At 37.8% G+C, this 17,365-nt stretch overlaps 1 protein-coding gene across 4 annotated transcripts; it reads right to left on the reverse strand.

The window, feature by feature from the left end:
• Nucleotides 1–353: 353 nt before the first annotated feature.
• Nucleotides 354–10,435, reverse strand: CNGA1 (cyclic nucleotide gated channel subunit alpha 1). 4 transcript variants are annotated; one of them, XM_040595083.1, is made up of 8 exons: nt 10,225–10,435; nt 6,842–6,963; nt 6,471–6,533; nt 6,022–6,054; nt 5,815–5,916; nt 4,803–4,910; nt 4,546–4,652; nt 354–3,718 (listed from the first exon to the last, which is right to left on the reverse strand). In XM_040595083.1, exons 2-8 carry the CDS (start codon nt 6,946–6,948, stop codon nt 2,301–2,303), a joined length of 1,938 nt encoding a protein of 645 aa, XP_040451017.1. In that variant the 5' UTR covers nt 6,949–6,963; nt 10,225–10,435; the 3' UTR covers nt 354–2,300. The 4 variants fall into 4 exon arrangements, with proteins under 4 accessions (XP_040451017.1, XP_040451024.1, XP_040451033.1 ...); XM_040595090.1 differs by having other exon boundaries at nt 6,842–6,982; XM_040595099.1 differs by lacking the exon at nt 10,225–10,435 and adding an exon at nt 8,188–10,156.
• Nucleotides 10,436–17,365: the final 6,930 nt, after the last annotated feature.

Genomic DNA, 17,365 nt, shown 5'->3' on the forward strand with positions numbered 1-17,365 from the left:
ATATATTGAGGAGCCAGTGTGCCTCCTGAAAATTACTGACAAATAAGTGCAAGCTGAAATAGTTTAAATTTCATTGACATTTCCTTATAGCAGTTATGGTTTGTTTTGTGTCAGGAAGAAACTCTGCATTTAGTGTTTGGGGTTATTTTTCAGCAAATACATGCTTATAAAAGATAAATAATACAAGATTTCCAATCAATAAGAGTCTGAAAATATTAAGTAAACTGCTGGAGATCAATTCTGTTTTTGTTTTATTTTTAAGTGTTTTAAATCAAATAGTATTTATTTCCAAGAAAGGCAGCTAGTGACTACAGCTTGTGTCATAGACTGAAGGATCAATAAAAGAAAAAATGTGAACAGTATATCTCAGACTTTATTAATTCAAATTCATTATACTATCACACATTTCTCTAATACAAAGTCCTAAACTCTTCAGCAAAGGAGAAAAGTGCTTACTAAGTGCCTAGTGGAACTTAACACAGCCCTACAGGGTGCTGCTGCCTTGCAGATTGCAAATTATATTCAAGTCCTGAATTGAAAGAATGCTGATTGCAAATTCCAACATTTACAATATAGTTCCATGCCAGAATAACGCTTGTTCCTATGTGCACAGATAGTCTGTAATGAAATGATGGCATACTCCTTCCCCTCACCAGCAAATTACACTGTTTGGCATTCAAAGCACAGGATCAGTAGTGAATGAACAGCCACTTCATATTTATATTTATCCTTGTTGTTCCATATATATCCTAAGCATTACTTTAAGGGAATTGTATTTCATTAATTTGATTAAAGCTAATTAATTACATCAATTACTATTTAATCCTTGCACTGAAATCAGGAGTTATTTATAGATCCCTGGCATTCTGTAAACCTATCAACATTACAAAAAATAAAACAACCAGAAATGAATGCACTTTACAAAAGATGCAATTTATAATATCTCCATCTATTAAAGAGAAGAATTAAAGTATAGCGATATTATCAAGTGAGAGTAGCATTTACATATGTAATATTTTAACAGTGGCAGTCCAGTTGCCCAGAATAATTGAATTGCTCTAAATACAGAATTATCCATTCTCTCCTTGCAATCCTTTTCTTCACTCCTTGTCATCAAATTTTTCCAATGTTAAGTAGCTGTGATCAAAGTCTACTGAAAATACCCTGCTGAGACCACAACTAATAAAACAATTTTTGCCAGTGGAAGAAGACATAAATTAGGGAAAAATAAAGAAATAATGCTTCTCAAAGCAGTTGAAAACATCTGACGTAAGAAACAGTTGATTCAACTATCTTAGTAGTAGTTGTGAACAGAAGAAAGAAATACCAATTAAAAAAAGAACCTATTTAGTTGCTGTATTCTTTCCCTAACAGCAGCTACAGAAGACAGTCTGGAGAGAGTTTTGCCTCTTTCTGTCATGTCTGCTTCTTGCACTCTGCCAGCATCCACAACTGTTACATTAGGGACATAAAAATTTCTAAGCACAGATCTTAAAAAACTTGATAATCCATGTTTAGCAGCCATATGATTATATGGAGCAGAACAGTCTTATTTCTCATTTGCTTGTGGAAAGAACAGCTAGATTTTGAGCCATCCACATTTGTCATACCAATGCTTGCAAAAAAGTTGTATGTTCTCCCCTCTCCCAGCCTTTGCATCTAATATCCTGAAAAAAGGACCATTTAAAACTGCCCACTTACATTTCAAGAAATCAGCCGAGGTGAATCCAATGAAGTAGTAATATTTTCCAAATGTTACAGTCTTCAGTACTCACATTTGCATTGTAGGTATACCTAATTCTTTATATAATCTCTCATACTTAATTAATCTTATCTTAATCAATACATATTAAAATGTGTTTGTTTATACACAAATTTAATATCATGGATCTTGTCCATATTGACTTCAAAAGTACAATATTTAAAAAACCTTTCCTTATTTCCGTAAGTAGACACCAATACATTGTTTTAATAGTCAGCAAAACTTTCAGTGTTTGCTGGTGTATGACTGTATATAGATTGAATGCATTTGCTGTAGAGCAGTGTTACATAAAGAGTACATAACGCATTGGCAGATAATACCACCTGTTTGTGCGAGACCAAGGTGTTATCTTCCATCCTCACTCTTGATTCTTCTTTGTCTTCCTGAAACCTGCCAGTGCTGCTTGTAGGAAATTAGTGACGTCAACTCAACAAGTAATTTTTCATAATTAGTAGTCAGGTCCTACAAAAATTAGAAATTAATGCATTCGGTTCCATGCAGGATTTGACCCTGAGTCTTATTGGCAACCTCCATTGTTTTATTCCACTTTTGATGATCCAGGTTTATCTGTGGATGGATCTGCTTCTTCTAAGTCTGAAAACTCTTGCTCTATAACTGGCTTTAATATTTTCTCTATTTGTGTAAGTCTTTTTTTCAGTTTCTGTTGTGCAGCTTCATACTCAGCCAACAACCTGGCAAACTTTGTTTGTAATCTGCCCATCGCTCCTTCCATGTGGGTGATCTTCTCTTCCAGATCTTTAGGATCAGTTCCTAAATTTGCAACATCAATGTCCAGCAACCCATCTTTCATTAGGATTTGCTTGCCTTTTTCTTCCAGCATTGCCTTTGCATCTGGATACTCTGTTAAAGCCTCCATGAGATCATCTTTAGACAGGCAAAACAAGTCTGAGTATCCAATACTTCTAATGTTGGCTGTTCTTCGATTGCCGGCTTTGCTACCTTTGATATTAAGAATACTGATTTCTCCAAAATAGCTGCCATCACTTAGGACCACAAATTGGGTAATTCCATCATCAGCGACTACTGCCAGCTTGCCTTCTTTGATAATGTACATCTCTCGTCCAATATCTCCTTTTCTGCAAATATAATCTCCAGGACTGTATACTTGCGGCTGGAGTTTCAAAACCAGTTCAACCAACAGACCAGCTTCACAGTCTGCAAAAATCCGAACTTTTTTTAGGGTTTCCAGGTGAACATTGATTGCAATCTCTGCTCTTAGTTTATCTGGCAGATATTTCAAGACTTCCCTTTCATCCACAGCCTTTTTGTTTGTCCACAGGTAGTCAAACCACTTTATAACTCTTTTTTCCATGTCTTTACTCACATTCCGAAAGTGCATATACTGCTTGATAGCATCAATCCTTGCTTGAAACTCTGCCCTGGCAGCATTCATGTTGGAGATCATAGAGCCCACGTTACCAACAATGGTAGCAAAAATCAACACTCCAACCAAGAAGTCAACAACCACAAAGAAATACTCAGAATCTCTTACAGGAGGGGGTGTTTCACCGATAGTGGTCAGTGTCAGTGTTGACCAGTAGAGACTGTAGACGTACTTTCTAGTCAGACGGGCAAATTCAGGATCAGAAGTGTTGGGGTAGACCCATGTGTCAGCCCCAAATCCAATGGCTTTTGAGATCGAGTAGTACACACAGGCGTTCCAGTGAATAATAATTACGATGTACATGACAAGGTTAGAGATCCTGAAGATATTTGGGTAGTTTGTCCTCGTTTCTGTTCGCTGGAAGAATTCAAACATCCGAGCTACTCTGAGTAGTCTGTTTATTCTTAGTTCTGGGTAATTCAGTCCTAGCTTAAAGTATAAGAGATCAGTTGGTATGATTGACAGAAGATCTAACTTGAATTGCAAAGATGACTTGTATTTCTCTTGAAGCTTTTGCTCTTCTTTCACCAGGAGACCTTGTTCCAGGTAACCTAAAATCAAATTGTAAATAACGAAAAATGTTACAACATCATCTGTGTCATGTTTAATGTCAATCCAAATCTCCTTTGAAAAATATTTTGGGTGCAAATTCCAGATGGTACATAACTTCTCTTACTTTTTAATAAGCAATTTCTTATTTCCAAATATTCAACTTAGTGCTATATAGTTCAGCTTGAGCTAAACTATACAGATTTGAAAATCAAACATTTCTAGCTCTGATTCTTTCCCTCCACTTTTCCACTGTGGTGAACATCTGGAAAAAAAAAACCCACCAAAACTCCACGGACTGTAGGAAGGGTGGTTAATGAGGGGAGGAATGTGAACATGGGTGTTTCAGTTCCCTGTTGAGTGTATCTACTCAGTAACTCTGGATGTAGGATAAGATTTTAAAAGAAGCAGTTTCAGCTGAAGTTAGTTAGATGTCTTGCCTGCTTGATGGTCTTGAAAATCAAGGGAATATTTGCATCTCCTTTAATACAAAATCCAGATTTAGGTGCTAATGTTGCAGAACCCCTGGTCTTCGCTTGGCCACATTGCATGTTTATTTTGTCTTACTGAGTCATCTGCAGGCAGAACAGCCTGTGTCTAGGTTACCTCATGCCTAGCTTACCTCAGGCTTTACATATTCTTTGAGTAATACATCATTTTCTCCTATTTTTACAGGTCACAGACTACAGTCTTTCAGAATCTCAATGTCCTTTTCACTATTGTACCTCATCATGGGTATCCAGTTAATAACAGCATTAATATTCAGAATATTTTAAACCACCTGAGGGAAATATATGAAGGAGAAGAATTAATCATTGAGTATACTTACCTGTTCTTGTTCGTACAAACATGTCAGCAACATAGATGGCATCAGAAACGTAATCAATAATAAACCATACTGCTATGTAGTAGTGCTGAAGCTCATCAAAACAGGCTCTGAATAGGAAAAGACAAAAGTAAATTACCATGAAATGAAAATTAAATACTTGCATGAAATCAGTGATGAATGAAATATTTTTTTTTTATCTATTTAGGGATATTATGATTTGCCAGAAGTTTTGTACAGTCATTAAAGGAGTATATCACCTAGCAATAATCATGGTCCAGTTGTACATGACAGGCATTGTGATGCAAAACAACCAGTTGTAATACATATTTCCCGCTGGATCAATAACGAAAGTATCTTTCTTCTTCCTAAGTGATAGGCAGGGGAAAAAGTGAGATTTAATGAGAGACTTAAAATACACATAACAATTGTTGAAGAATGAAGCATTCCAGAAATTGTTAGTGTAAAATAAATGGTCTTTATAAGCTTCCTTGCTTGAATGCATGGAGAACATGAAGATGCTTACTCGCTGTGAGTCAGGACGCAAACTTTAGAATCTAAATTTTGCTGAGCAACAGCTTGGCAGTCCCACTTCAGTTTATAGTGGCCCATGTAATTTCAACCTTTTAAAATTAGTTTCCTACCCAGTGAACTGTCTTGTCTGATAAATGATTTGATCATATTTTAAAAAATAAAAATATTATGTGGTGACTAATGTTTCAGTAAGTGAGATAAATCAAGCCTTCCTCACTGAGAAAAGTCTAGCGCTAAGAAAGATGAAACATTGGCATGTTATACATAAAGAAACCAAAGAATGTGAAATTATACCACACAAGTTTGTACTGCACTATTTTAAGTTACTTTTCCTTGTCTAGAAAATTATGGATTTACCAAGCAAAAGGTAAAGCAAGAACTTTTAGATCATAGAAGAGTTTACTTGGTTGTAGGTGTCCTTATGTGTGGGAGAGACTGCTTTATGCTGGCACATCTTTTGCTGCAGGTTGTTATGCAAAAAATATTGGATAATCAGAAACCAAAGGAGATTTTTCTTGATTAATTTTTTGAGATCAGTTCCATGCATGCGTATTTCTGTTGTCCACATATGTAGTTAAATCAAAACTACTCTAGTCAAGGGAGAGCAGCAGTGATCTGTACACTCATTCACTAGAGTATAAGCACCATGTTTACAGGATGTCCATGAATGGATTCAGTTTTACATCAAAAGCAGTTTTATTAGACTAATATAGCAGGACGTAAATGAAAAATACTTACTCTTCTTTATTTTCGTTCTTCTTGGACTTATCTTTTTTTTTGTTTTTCTCTTTTTTTTCCTTGTTCTTTTGTGTTTCTCCATCCTTTTTTTTTTCTGACTTGCTAAGAAATAGGTTTAAATTTTCAGTTGTTACAGACTAAGTTAAAACATATTTGAAAAGAAATTGAATATCTTAGAAATAGTAGTATTACTACTCTTTGTCTTACCTCTTCTTTTCTTTTTTCTTTTTTTTCTCCTCTCTAAGGAAAAGAAAAATATGATAGACCCATGGGATGCATGTAACACTTGCTTCCACATTTAGTTATTAGGATCATCTGAATTCAGTAAGGATAACGTACTTAGGTGTTTGGCCCTCAAAAACTCTTTTGCTTATTGTATTCACATAGAACTACTTTTATTTTAAACTAATAGATATAATACCAGTAACTTTAATATCGAGTTTTAAACTAATAGATATAATACCAGTAACTTTAGTATCGAGAATGATCATCGTAATTGATGTACATGAAGTTAAATGTATGTGCCGTCTCTTTGGGGATTACTTGAATGACAAAACTGTTTATAAAGAAGTGGTTAGATAGATATCATTCTTCATTGCTGCTTAAACAAGCAATATTGCAGTACTCTCATTTTCTGAAATGGCAAAGATACTTACTCATCTTTATTACTATTGTTGTTAATATTGTAGCATGCAAATGCACCGGGTAGGTACTGTTGCCTGGGGAACAGCAAAACAACACAGTTATATGATATCTGCTGATATAGAAAAAGCCATTTAATCTCAGTTTTCACAGACTGTTTCTCACCATTATAGTCACGGGCTAAGTTATCTAAGGAAATTGAAAGAGCACAGATTTTAATACCCTAAATATTTACAATAATCAATATATTACAATCTTTAAAATGTAATTTATTTATACAGGGTGAAGAAAATCAGATGATGACAAGCATCTGTGCTTGGTTAATTCTATGCAAATGATCAAAGAAAAAAAAACCCAAAGACACAAAATAGTAAATTTGACATACCTGTTTTCCCCTTTGTCTGTTGGTCCAGGGTCCTCACTGGTGTCTTGCACTACCACGCTGGGAACAATTGTATGGGAGTGATGGGTCTCAATCACTCCTACCTTCATGGTCGTTTGTCTTACCTTGGGTAATGGAGGAAGACTGATTTAAAAAATAATCGAGTCATTTCACAACTAGCAGAAGTAACAAGCAATTTTTATTTTTTTCCTAAAGATAAATCTTTTATAACCTTGCTTCCCCCAAACCCACTAACAGTATTTTCAGTTTCCTGTCTCCCATGACATTCCCACCAGACAAGAAAGGGCACTGTGGGTGCTTCAGTGTGCTGAATGACCAGGCAGCTGCTGCTAAGAGAATGTTCAACACATTTTTCTGTTAGAGGAAGCATTAATTTAGATCTTTCTCCGAAGCCTAACCACCTACTCTGAAAATGTTTAGACAATTGTGTTTGAAACGTCCACCACTGTTACAATAGATTTTGAACCAAAGACTCAAACCATATTGTATCAAGATGGATAAACAGATCCATGCACAGGTGACATCCTGAAAACCAGGCTAGGAAGCATCCACTGGTTGTATGACCAAAGCAATCTTAGTGTGTCTGACACCTGAGAATTATGTGCGGGGGAGAAAAGAGTAGGTTCTATAGCAAGAAAGCTAAGATTAATGTAGTAAAGTCTCCTTACTCATATAGCAGGTAGTATATAAACACCTAAATAGAAACATTAGTGACTGATCATGTCTGGTTTGTTCATCTCATTGTTAAAAAACTGAAAATGTTGTAGAGTACATAACTAATACAGTCCATTCTAGTGCACAATCTTTCCAACACTGGAGTAATTAACTTCTGCTCTCCTTTTTTGCCACTGTTCTTAGTTTTTTCAGTTATATCATGACATCAGTGAGACTGCCAACTCTCTGGCCATGAATTGTGTTTACAAGTGTGATCTGCTCTTGACAGGGCCATTTAGATAGAATTATAAAATGGATGTTATCCACTGCACTAACAATATCCCTGCACACATGAAAGCAGAGCATAGAGATGTCTGAGCCACAAACTGCCAAACGAGTGGCTGTACCACTGATAAGTGAAGTCAAATGCCATGGAATGAATCAGTCATAAAGAAAGTACTTCCATTCTGTAGTCAAGCACGCTGCAAACAAGAAGCAGGATGATACAGCTACCACATTACTGCCAGACTTACCTGACTTTCCTTATTAATTAATGAAAATAAAACTATTCCTATAAAGGAAATAGGAGAGGAAACACATGTTTCTAGCAGTCATCAGACATGAATGACACATGATGCAAAAAATAATACAGCAATATACAACATTCTACAAACCAGAAAGATAAAGATTGGAGATTAAGATGTGTTCTTCCATGAATAGTCCTTAATGTAGTCCAGCATTGCTGGTCAGTCTTTAAATGCTTAAGAGCAAGGATCAACTCTGAGATGTCACATAAAAAGATTCTAAGATATAGTAAACATTAGGTTAGATTCATCAGGGGCCTAAAAACAGTAACAGGGTTTCCACTGACATACTCCAAGCATAAATTGTGTTTGAAAGTGTGGAAACTGAAAGTAAGCCAGGTTGAATTAAGCTGCTTTATGTCTGCTTATAGTTTCTCTGAAAGCCCTGCTAATGCTAGCACACAAAATTCCATCCTGATTAAACCTATATCCTCCACAGAGCCACGCTGGAGTCCACAGAGCTCACAAATAATGACACAAAATGAAGTAGTGTCCAACCACTTCCAATCACTCAGCACCAGACAAATGTGAATGCGTTCATTTCACGGGAAGTCATTCCTCCAGCAGAGTCATCTCTAAATCAGTTGGTTCAAATTAGGAGTCTCAGTACCAGTATTTCTACTTAGGCACCAATTTTTTCATATTTATATTTGCTCTTTGAGTCTTAATTAGTTTCAAGAGGAAAAAACCCACCATCTTTGACTTTGTGCTATCCAGACATACTGATTTGCGGATGTACTAGCAGTTAAAGAAGATGAGAAGTGTGGTAAAACAGGACATGTCCAAAAATCCACACCCACCCAGAGTATGCAGCCTGAGGTTGGGGATCCTTGTATCCTTTACATTCCCCTGCTCTTCAGGTAAATTTTTTGCATTTTTGCAAATAAACAGATTCCTCTGGCTCTGCGTACTCTCTGTTGTAACTGGAAGCACTGTGGGGTGCTTTGTGTTTTGCTGAAGGAGCCATGGCAGCCGTGCGTAGGACTTGATGGGAAAGAGAAGCTGCAATTTGGGGTAGGACTGGAGATTTCATCTTACTGAGGCACTGGAAGCATGAAGTGGCATAGAAATTGGAAGCGTTTACTGCCCTGTAGTCCCAAAATCCTAAATCTGAATGTCAGGCTCAGGTGACTGCTGCACCAGGTTGTTTCCCTTGTCAATCAGTCAGGATACGTAGCACAAGAATATCTTCAGATTCCATTAGTGTCAAAGCAAATTGTGGGGAGTTTTGACATTCCTGAGTCTAAGACACAGAAATGCTGATGCAGCATGTGACACACTAACTGCTCCAGGCTTGAGGACTGTGGTTACCTCATTACAGCATTTGTGTGACAAAACCTTGACACTGGGAGCAGCAGAAAAAGTCCCATTAAGCTCAGTGGGTCCAGAACTCACCTTATTGCATTTATTATGGAGGTTTTTCAAACAGTGTTTCGGACAGGTTTTCCTAAATTTTATCACTACCATTTCCTATTCTGTAGTCACATACATTTTTCTTAAACTGATACGTTGTCACAAATTCTTATGCTACTTTTATTTTAATCGTCCAATGCTCATTTTTACACTATCATATGTGGATAGTGAGTTTGAAAGGTAATATAGATAAATGCTTGCTTTAGAGGTAGTTTAGATTTTTACCACATTTTTTTTACTGTATCTTCACAAATAGTTTACTGTTATTATCTCAGATTTTTATATGTGACTACTATGATAAACAACTGAGTTTTCAAACATTATGATCTAAAACCTAGTCATATTAATTACTATACATTAAAATCTTTAGGGATGCAAGAAAATGAAGGCATTATTATCCTTTCACGGAATTGTAGTGAGTGGAAAACCAGCTTCCCTCTCTTCTCTTTCATTTTACCTATTTCACACTTTCTTACTGGCCCACCGTATTCACTTCTCTAGTCATTATTTTCAGGGAGAAAACGCTTTGAATAAGAATATCCCAGAACAGAATTTAGCATCATATAAATATCTACTTTTTTGCTTTACAAAAAACAGCAAAAAACCTTCATTGACATTAAATTCTGCAGTGTGCTCCAGCAAATCTCTTTTCTAACATACAAATTAGTCCTTAGCAGTTCTGCAGTAAGCAGTTTCATCAGTGTGCATGCTTACCTTGGGAATGTAATCTGCTGCTTCTAATAGCGATTTCAGTCCTTTAAATCAGCCACGCTTCCTTACTACATAAGCAAAGCCATCATGAAAAGCTACATTTAATCAACATTTCATAAACAAATCCCTTACTGATCTATTTCTCAAACAGCCAGTCTCAGGTGCCGTTCTCTGAATTATTCCCAAGGAAGGACATAGACATTAGAGGAGGATTTCCCTGACCTAGTGATGGATTTTGAGATTTAGAGAGAGACGAAAGTGACAATGGCAGTCACTATTATCCCTCACCTGAACAGCAGCTTACTAGACCCTTTAACATGCAAAAGAAGTGACAAATATTGGAGCGTACTCTGTCCTGAAACTAAAAAAAAATTATAAAAAAAAATTATTGTAAATTACTATATATTCAGATTGTCTGCTGGCCCAATTTCTTTACATTGCAGATGCTTTTTAACTGTAGTAACAGGTCTTTACTAGATTAGATAAAACACTATAAATAGAATTTTCCTGTTTATTTTAGTGTATTTATCCTATTGCTGAGTAATAGGAAATACCATTTTATACTGAAAGTTCTTAACTAATCTAACATAACTTTTACATTGCACAACTTTTACATTATTTACATAATTTTGATGCTTTAAAAACTGTGACTATATATTTAGTGGAAAATGCCATGATGATGAAGTTCTAAGATACTGAACTAATCTTCAAGTTTGATACGGATTATGACTTTGCAAAATGGTTTGTAAAGTAACTGCAGTCCTCCTTAATTAGAAATATGCAAGGGTTCATCTGTAGTGGCCACACAATCAAGAAAGCCCCTGAGAGGATTCTAGTGTACTTTGAAAGAGAAGATGTTTGAAAGAGAAGATGTTGAGGTATTTGCATATCTCAGCGTTCTCATTTCACTGCTGGATACCATAAGAATGAGGAAAATTAAGTTCTTGGGAGCTTGAGTGATTGATTCTTTAATATGGCATGTTTTACATAGCCCATTTTTTTTTTTATTTTTTTTTTTGGGGGGGGGAAGCACATTGCTGAGCATGAAATCCAGTAAAGTTTCCAAGCATCAAAAAGAGCGAATGTACAGATTTGAAATTGTATGTTTGTCACAACTGAGACATAGTTAAAGATACTTAATTACTTTTAAACTTTGCTTCACAACAAGCCGAACCCAGGAAAGCAGTCCACCCCCCGAGACCCCAGGATTAAGAAACATTTGTTTCTTGAGTGGCCATTCGTAAGTGGATTGACACATTGTAGGTTTAATCACAAACCCACAGTGATGCTCAGTATCACAGGTCAGCCTCCTGACCAGAGAAACAAATTTGACACATCTGCTGCTACGGTTTTCCAACCCTGAAGACAGTCAGTCCATTTTCTAGGAAAAAGAATATGGTTTTGAAATTTAACAGAACATGTATTAAATAAAATGTTAAAGGTCAATGAGGAAATGCATAACATTATGCTCTGTGGATACAAATCCACAGTAAGGTATGCAACATAACAAATGGACAAAGAAGTGAATAATCTTCTAAGTTCTAGCTTATGTTTCACTGTTTCCTTTGAAGGGCTGGAAAACAACTCCCATTTTTAAATGATAGATATAAAAGGAATCTTGGAAGGTCACTGCATCCAGCTCCTATTGAATCAGGATCAGTTTTACCTCTGTCATTCTCATGTTTTTTTGCCTGGTTTGCAGTCTGAAAGATCTCAGTGTTCAACGCGGAGCAGTGATTTTGTGAATACGTGGTAGCATGGAGTGTCTAATTGTGAACTCCTGCATTTGGGGCACACCTTTGTCCAAAAGTTTTAGATGACCGACCAAGGCAGGCAAGTCTAAGTTCTATCTCTCAAGCCAGAGAACCTTTTTTAATTTGGTAGAGAACAGTCAGTTTTCTTTTACTATAAGCAATACCGTAAAGCAACTCTTATTTTTTCTTATCTGTTTTACTGTGGAGTTTTTCAAAGTAGTTCTCAAACAGAGGAAGATGAGTCCTACTGGGCCAGACCAGTTCCTTGTCTGACAATGGCCAGGACCTCACATACCTACAAAGAAGTTTGCAGAACAATTTCTGGGTGAGCTCAATACAGTGTTCTCAGTTCTGCTCTCCTTTAAAAGCTAATTACATAGCTATCATTGACTTCGCTGACAATTACATTAGTTTAGCATCAGTATTTTTTCACAGATATTTTTCCTGTTATTCCATATTCCAGTGGAGTAACCTTGACTGATGGGAGAATGACCGCACTAATGGATTATTGTTTTAGTAGGCCAACTTTAATCTATTTTTGTATCTTGCTTTATCATCATCTGTAATTCTTCTCAATCCTATTAAAGCTACCTCGAGTTTCAGACACCCGCAACCAAAACACTAGATACATTGTCCATATGCATTTATTTATAAATAAGCAGGCTTTAATGGCACAGCATTGCCTTTCAGCTTATTGTGTTGTAGCCGTGTACACAGATGCGTCTTTGGATTGGGACCATGGTTTTGATGAGCTTATTTTCTGCGAATATTGTGCTGTCTTTTCTAGTGCTGATGCGATTTCAGCCATGAATGTCACGTCGCAAGTGCTGTAGCTGAGATGGCTCCAGGGCTTCTGGCTTATTTAATACTCTTTTGTGTAGACCAGTGTCTCAGGGAAATCAGTGTCATGAAGCACAATCGGCCCCAGCGAGGTCTGATGACTGGAAACCCATCGGTGCACACAGTATCCCCACCAGCAGGTGGTACCGTATTTTTACTTTTACGTTAAATGGGTGCTTGATGGAGAGGGAAGTAGAAGCAATTTATGTGCGTTGGTGTGTTAGATTCCCATATGCAGATGGAACTGGAAAGCACTGGACAGACTGCAAGCCTTCTGTGGACATGAGCACTATCAAGCACATGGTACAGCACCCCACAGCGTGCTAAAAGACTATGCCGAAGCCTTTTACCAGCATCTTCCAGGTCCAGACTAATTTTTGCATGACTGCTCTGAGCAGAGATCAGCACTTCTGAAATATCTGTGGGCACAACAAGTGCTGTGTCTGGCTGTGCCAGCAGTTATGTGTGTACCCTCAGCTGAACCTGCAGTGAGGCTATCCTTGGGCCACCCAGGCTGGGGTGGCTTGAGATGTTTCTTCACCTAACCTGTAACCTGCAAGGAACAGAGGGACTGGCCCACCAGAAGCCTCTCTGAAAAAACTAGAACTTCATTGAATAATATCACCAGGATAAAGAATGTGTGGTGACCCTGCAGGAATGCCAGTAGCTCTGAACAGTCAGTCAGGATTTCTGTTTAGCGCATTTTATTTCAAACTGAAATAACATAGGAAATCTGGGATGGTTGCACAAAATAATGATGTTAAATGTTTACACATACAAAGGTGACTCAGCTGAGGTTAATTCTACTTAAAAGAAGATCATCAATGTATGTAAGCGTGGTAGAAAATGCACTGTAGTCAAAATAGGTTTGATATATCTAGCCTTGCCTGTCTTTCATTCATTGTCGTAAAGTAGGAGTTAAGGTGGCACTATCTGGGTGTTTTTAAGGCAACATGTATAGGATTAATCTCTTCACAGCAAGTACAGCAACCTAATCATATTGAACTGCAATCTAGAGGCACTATTTTTTGTCTTCGTTGAAATTAACCCCTTTACATGTTGCTTCTACAGGTCTACACTAAATCCCCAGCATCTGGAACAGGTGGAGTTCCCATGGTCAGAGCTCCACTGTCAAATCCAGCTCAGCAATGTTTGTGTGGCTGCTTGCCAGGACAGGTAAAAAACCTGCCTGTAGCTGCAGTATTGAACGGAGCTCGTGTTAGGACCCTGTCAGGCAGCAGAAACTACAGGCAGAGTAATGCAGAACAGGGAAGCAATGAGGGCAGGACTTCAAAATGCCATAGGCAGGTTCACTAAATAATCATTAAAAAAAAAAAAAGAAAGAAGATAGATCTTACTTCATGTGCTTCATGTCTGCACTTGGACTAGCTTCACAGTGAACAGTTTTTCATACTGTGCTGAAACCCGTTGTCATCGTCTTTGGTATTTATGATAATATAATTGAAGACTGCATAATAACACTGTCCTGGTTTTGGCTTGGACAGAGTTAATTTTCTCCTCAGTAGCTAGTACAGTGCTGTGTTTTGGATTTGTTATGAAAATAATGTTGACAACGCAGTGATGTTTTAGTTGTTGCTAAGTAGGGCTTACTTGACATCAAGGACTTTTCAAGTTTCCCACACTCTGCCAGTGAGCAGGTGCACAGGAAGCCGGGAGGGAGCAGAGCCAGGACAGCTGACCAGAACCAGCCAAAGGGGTATTCCATACCGTAGAACATCATGCTCAGTATATAAAGCTGGGGGAAGAAGAAGGAAGGGGGACACACTCAGAGTGATGGCGTTTGTCTTCTCAAGTAACAGTTACACATGATGGAGCCCTGCCTTCCTGGAGATGGCAGAACACCTGCCTGCCCATGGGAAATGGTGAATGAATTCCTTGTTTTGCTTTACTTATTAAACTGTCTTTATCTCAACCCCCGAGTTTTCTCACCTCTACTGCTCCAATTCTCTCCCCCATTCCACTGAGGGGGAGTGAGCAAGCAGCTGTATGGTGCTTAGTTTAACCACAACAAACAGATGTATGGAACTCAATGTATATGTGTATGAAGAAAAATTGCTCAACAAAATTAAAGAATTTATGACAAAGCCAAGAAGTCACACAAACTTTGTTTAATTAAGTCATTAATGGCCAACACAGAGGCAAGATGGGATTTATTAAGGCATAAAAATGCAGTTTCTAATGACTATTTTATTTATAAATGTAAAAGTATAAAGATGGCTAGATGTTCAGTGCTTTCATTTTTATTGAAAACCAACAATTAAGGTCAGAGTTTGCTTAACAGTCAATTTCAGCAAATCTTTCATTCGTTGCATAAGTAACAGAATTTTAACATAACTTCTCTCTTGCGTTTTCCATACATTTAATGGAAAATCTTAGTTCAGTAACCCAGAAAGGTACAGCAGAGTTTTGTAACATCCTTACTTCTCTTGTGGAGAAATGGGAACTGCCACAAAATTGCTTTGACTGAGTACATGCAATTGTTACTTCATACACAAAAAGGCTGATCTGTGCTTAGCCATAGCTGGCACCAAAATAACTGGACCTGTGCTGATTTGCATTAGCTGATGATCCAGGCATTGATCTACATCAGTCATAGGTGCCATTTTTTCCTCTTTATGTCAGATGGTAAGATTGTATATCAAGACTATATTTTTTCCCATTTGACCTTTACATGTCATCCAAAATAATTAAAAATCTATCAATGTTGATAAATTACTTTTATGTTGTTTCTTTCTTCTTGGCATTGTCTCAAAGTTCTTTGAAGTGAGTATGCAAAGTACTAATCATCAATACAACACCCTGTATGCACACATGAAGTGTAGCCACTCCCTTCTGTAACTATATTATAAATTGCACGTTCTTTACATCTGTCCATTCACTTGGATTGTTAGCTACAAGTTTTTTGTGACTTCGTATTTTTTCTCAGAAAGAGTTTAATGGTGTTTTCGCAGCTTATGGCAGATTTTAAAACATGAAGCATGAGCTATATAAAGATTTTCAACCAAGAAACAAAGAAATGTATAGTTGCAAAAGACCCTTAAGAATATCCAGTCCACCACTAAACCATGTCCCTAAGCACCACATCTACACATCTTGTAAACACCTCCAGGAATGGCGACCCAACCACATCCCTGGGTAGCCTGTTCCAGTGCTTGATAACCCTTTCAGTGAAGAATTTTTTTTCCTAATATCCAATCTAAGCCTCCCTTTGTGCAATTTGAGGCCATTTCCTCTCATCCCTTTGCTCATTAACTGGGAAAAGAGATGACACCCACCTCACTACATCCTCCTTTCAACTATTTGTAGAGTGTGATAAGGTCTCCCCTGAGCCTCATCCAGGCTAAACACCGCCAGTTCCCTCAGCTGCTCCTCATAGGACTTGTGCTCCAGACCCTTCACCAGCTTTGTTGCCCTTCTCTGGACACACTACAGCACCTCAATGTCCTTCTTGTCATAAGGGACCCAAAACTGAACCCGGTATTCAGTGTGCAGCCTCACTAGTGCTGAGCACAGGGGGACGATCACTGCCCTTGTCCTGCTGGCCACACCATTTCTGATACAAGCCGGGGTGCTATTGGCCTTCCTGGCCACCTGGACATATCATATTCAGTTGGCTCTGGCAATCTGTATCTCAGATTAAATATTTTATTCATCTGTTGAAAAGTTTTTGATGTCCATAGTCTGCTAAAGGAGCTGGCCTACACAGAGGCAGATCTGCAGAAGTGTTGACTGCGCCGTTTCCCAGTATTCTGCTTTTGGGCACCGCACCGCAGTGTAGCACTGACCAGCGGGGCAGCAAGAGCTGTGCCAGGGGAAGAGGTGGTCTTTGGCAGCTCACTCGCTCCCACCCTCTCCGCTGCTTCAGCAAGCCCTTGCAGATGTTACCACCTCCCTTCATCTCTGCAGTTCTGCCGAGTTGCTTGCAAAATTGACATTTCATGTGCTTCAGTCAAATTGCAGGAAGCTGGAAAAAAATGACACATTTTGACAGAAACGCAGGTGTGAACACACAGAGCTGACAGATCTGAGGGGGCACAGAACCAAAATAGGAGTTGAGAGCAGACCGCAGACATGCATCAGTCCATATACGTGGTTTTATCCTCTGGGCATGCTTATGTTGTGCAAGAAGATGGAAGTTTGCTCCCAAATTTTCAGATTGTGCTTTAAGACTTTAATTTTCCAGTGTTAAATACTATTTAAAATCATTGCACTTCTGTAGCAGTAACCTGTGTTTTAGAAACGTTAAAACAGAGAAGTCAAACACTTTCTATAAAGCAGACTGCACTCAGTTCAGGCCACCTTCCATTTAAGTTCTTGTAACATAGACATTGTAATTATTGTAATGAAATTGTAATAATTGTAATTAAATGCACAAAAACAAATGCAATGCTCCTTTTCTCCTAACATAGCTTACATTAAAAAACAAATACAGAAATAAAAAATGAGACTAAGACATTGAAACTCTCAGTTTAACCCCAGGACTGCAGAGTCCAGGATGCCTAAGGCAGGGAAAACCCAGTTACCTTGCT

The sequence above is a fragment of the Falco naumanni genome, chromosome 1 (genome assembly GCF_017639655.2).
Source record: "Falco naumanni isolate bFalNau1 chromosome 1, bFalNau1.pat, whole genome shotgun sequence".
NCBI lineage: Eukaryota > Metazoa > Chordata > Aves > Falconiformes > Falconidae > Falco > Falco naumanni.

Excerpts from the sequence above, each read along its gene's own strand:
- CNGA1 (XM_040595083.1), bottom strand. The coding sequence starts at position 6,948 with ATGAAGGTAGGAGTGATTGAGACCCATCACTCCCATACAATTGTTCCC. Across the intron at positions 6,534-6,841 it reads ACAGACAAAGGGGAAAACAG|GCAACAGTACCTACCCGGTG; the intron begins GTATGTCAAATT and ends GCTGTTCCCCAG. Across the intron at positions 5,917-6,021 it reads AAGAAAAAAGAAAAGAAGAG|CAAGTCAGAAAAAAAAAAGG; the intron begins GTAAGACAAAGA and ends CCTATTTCTTAG.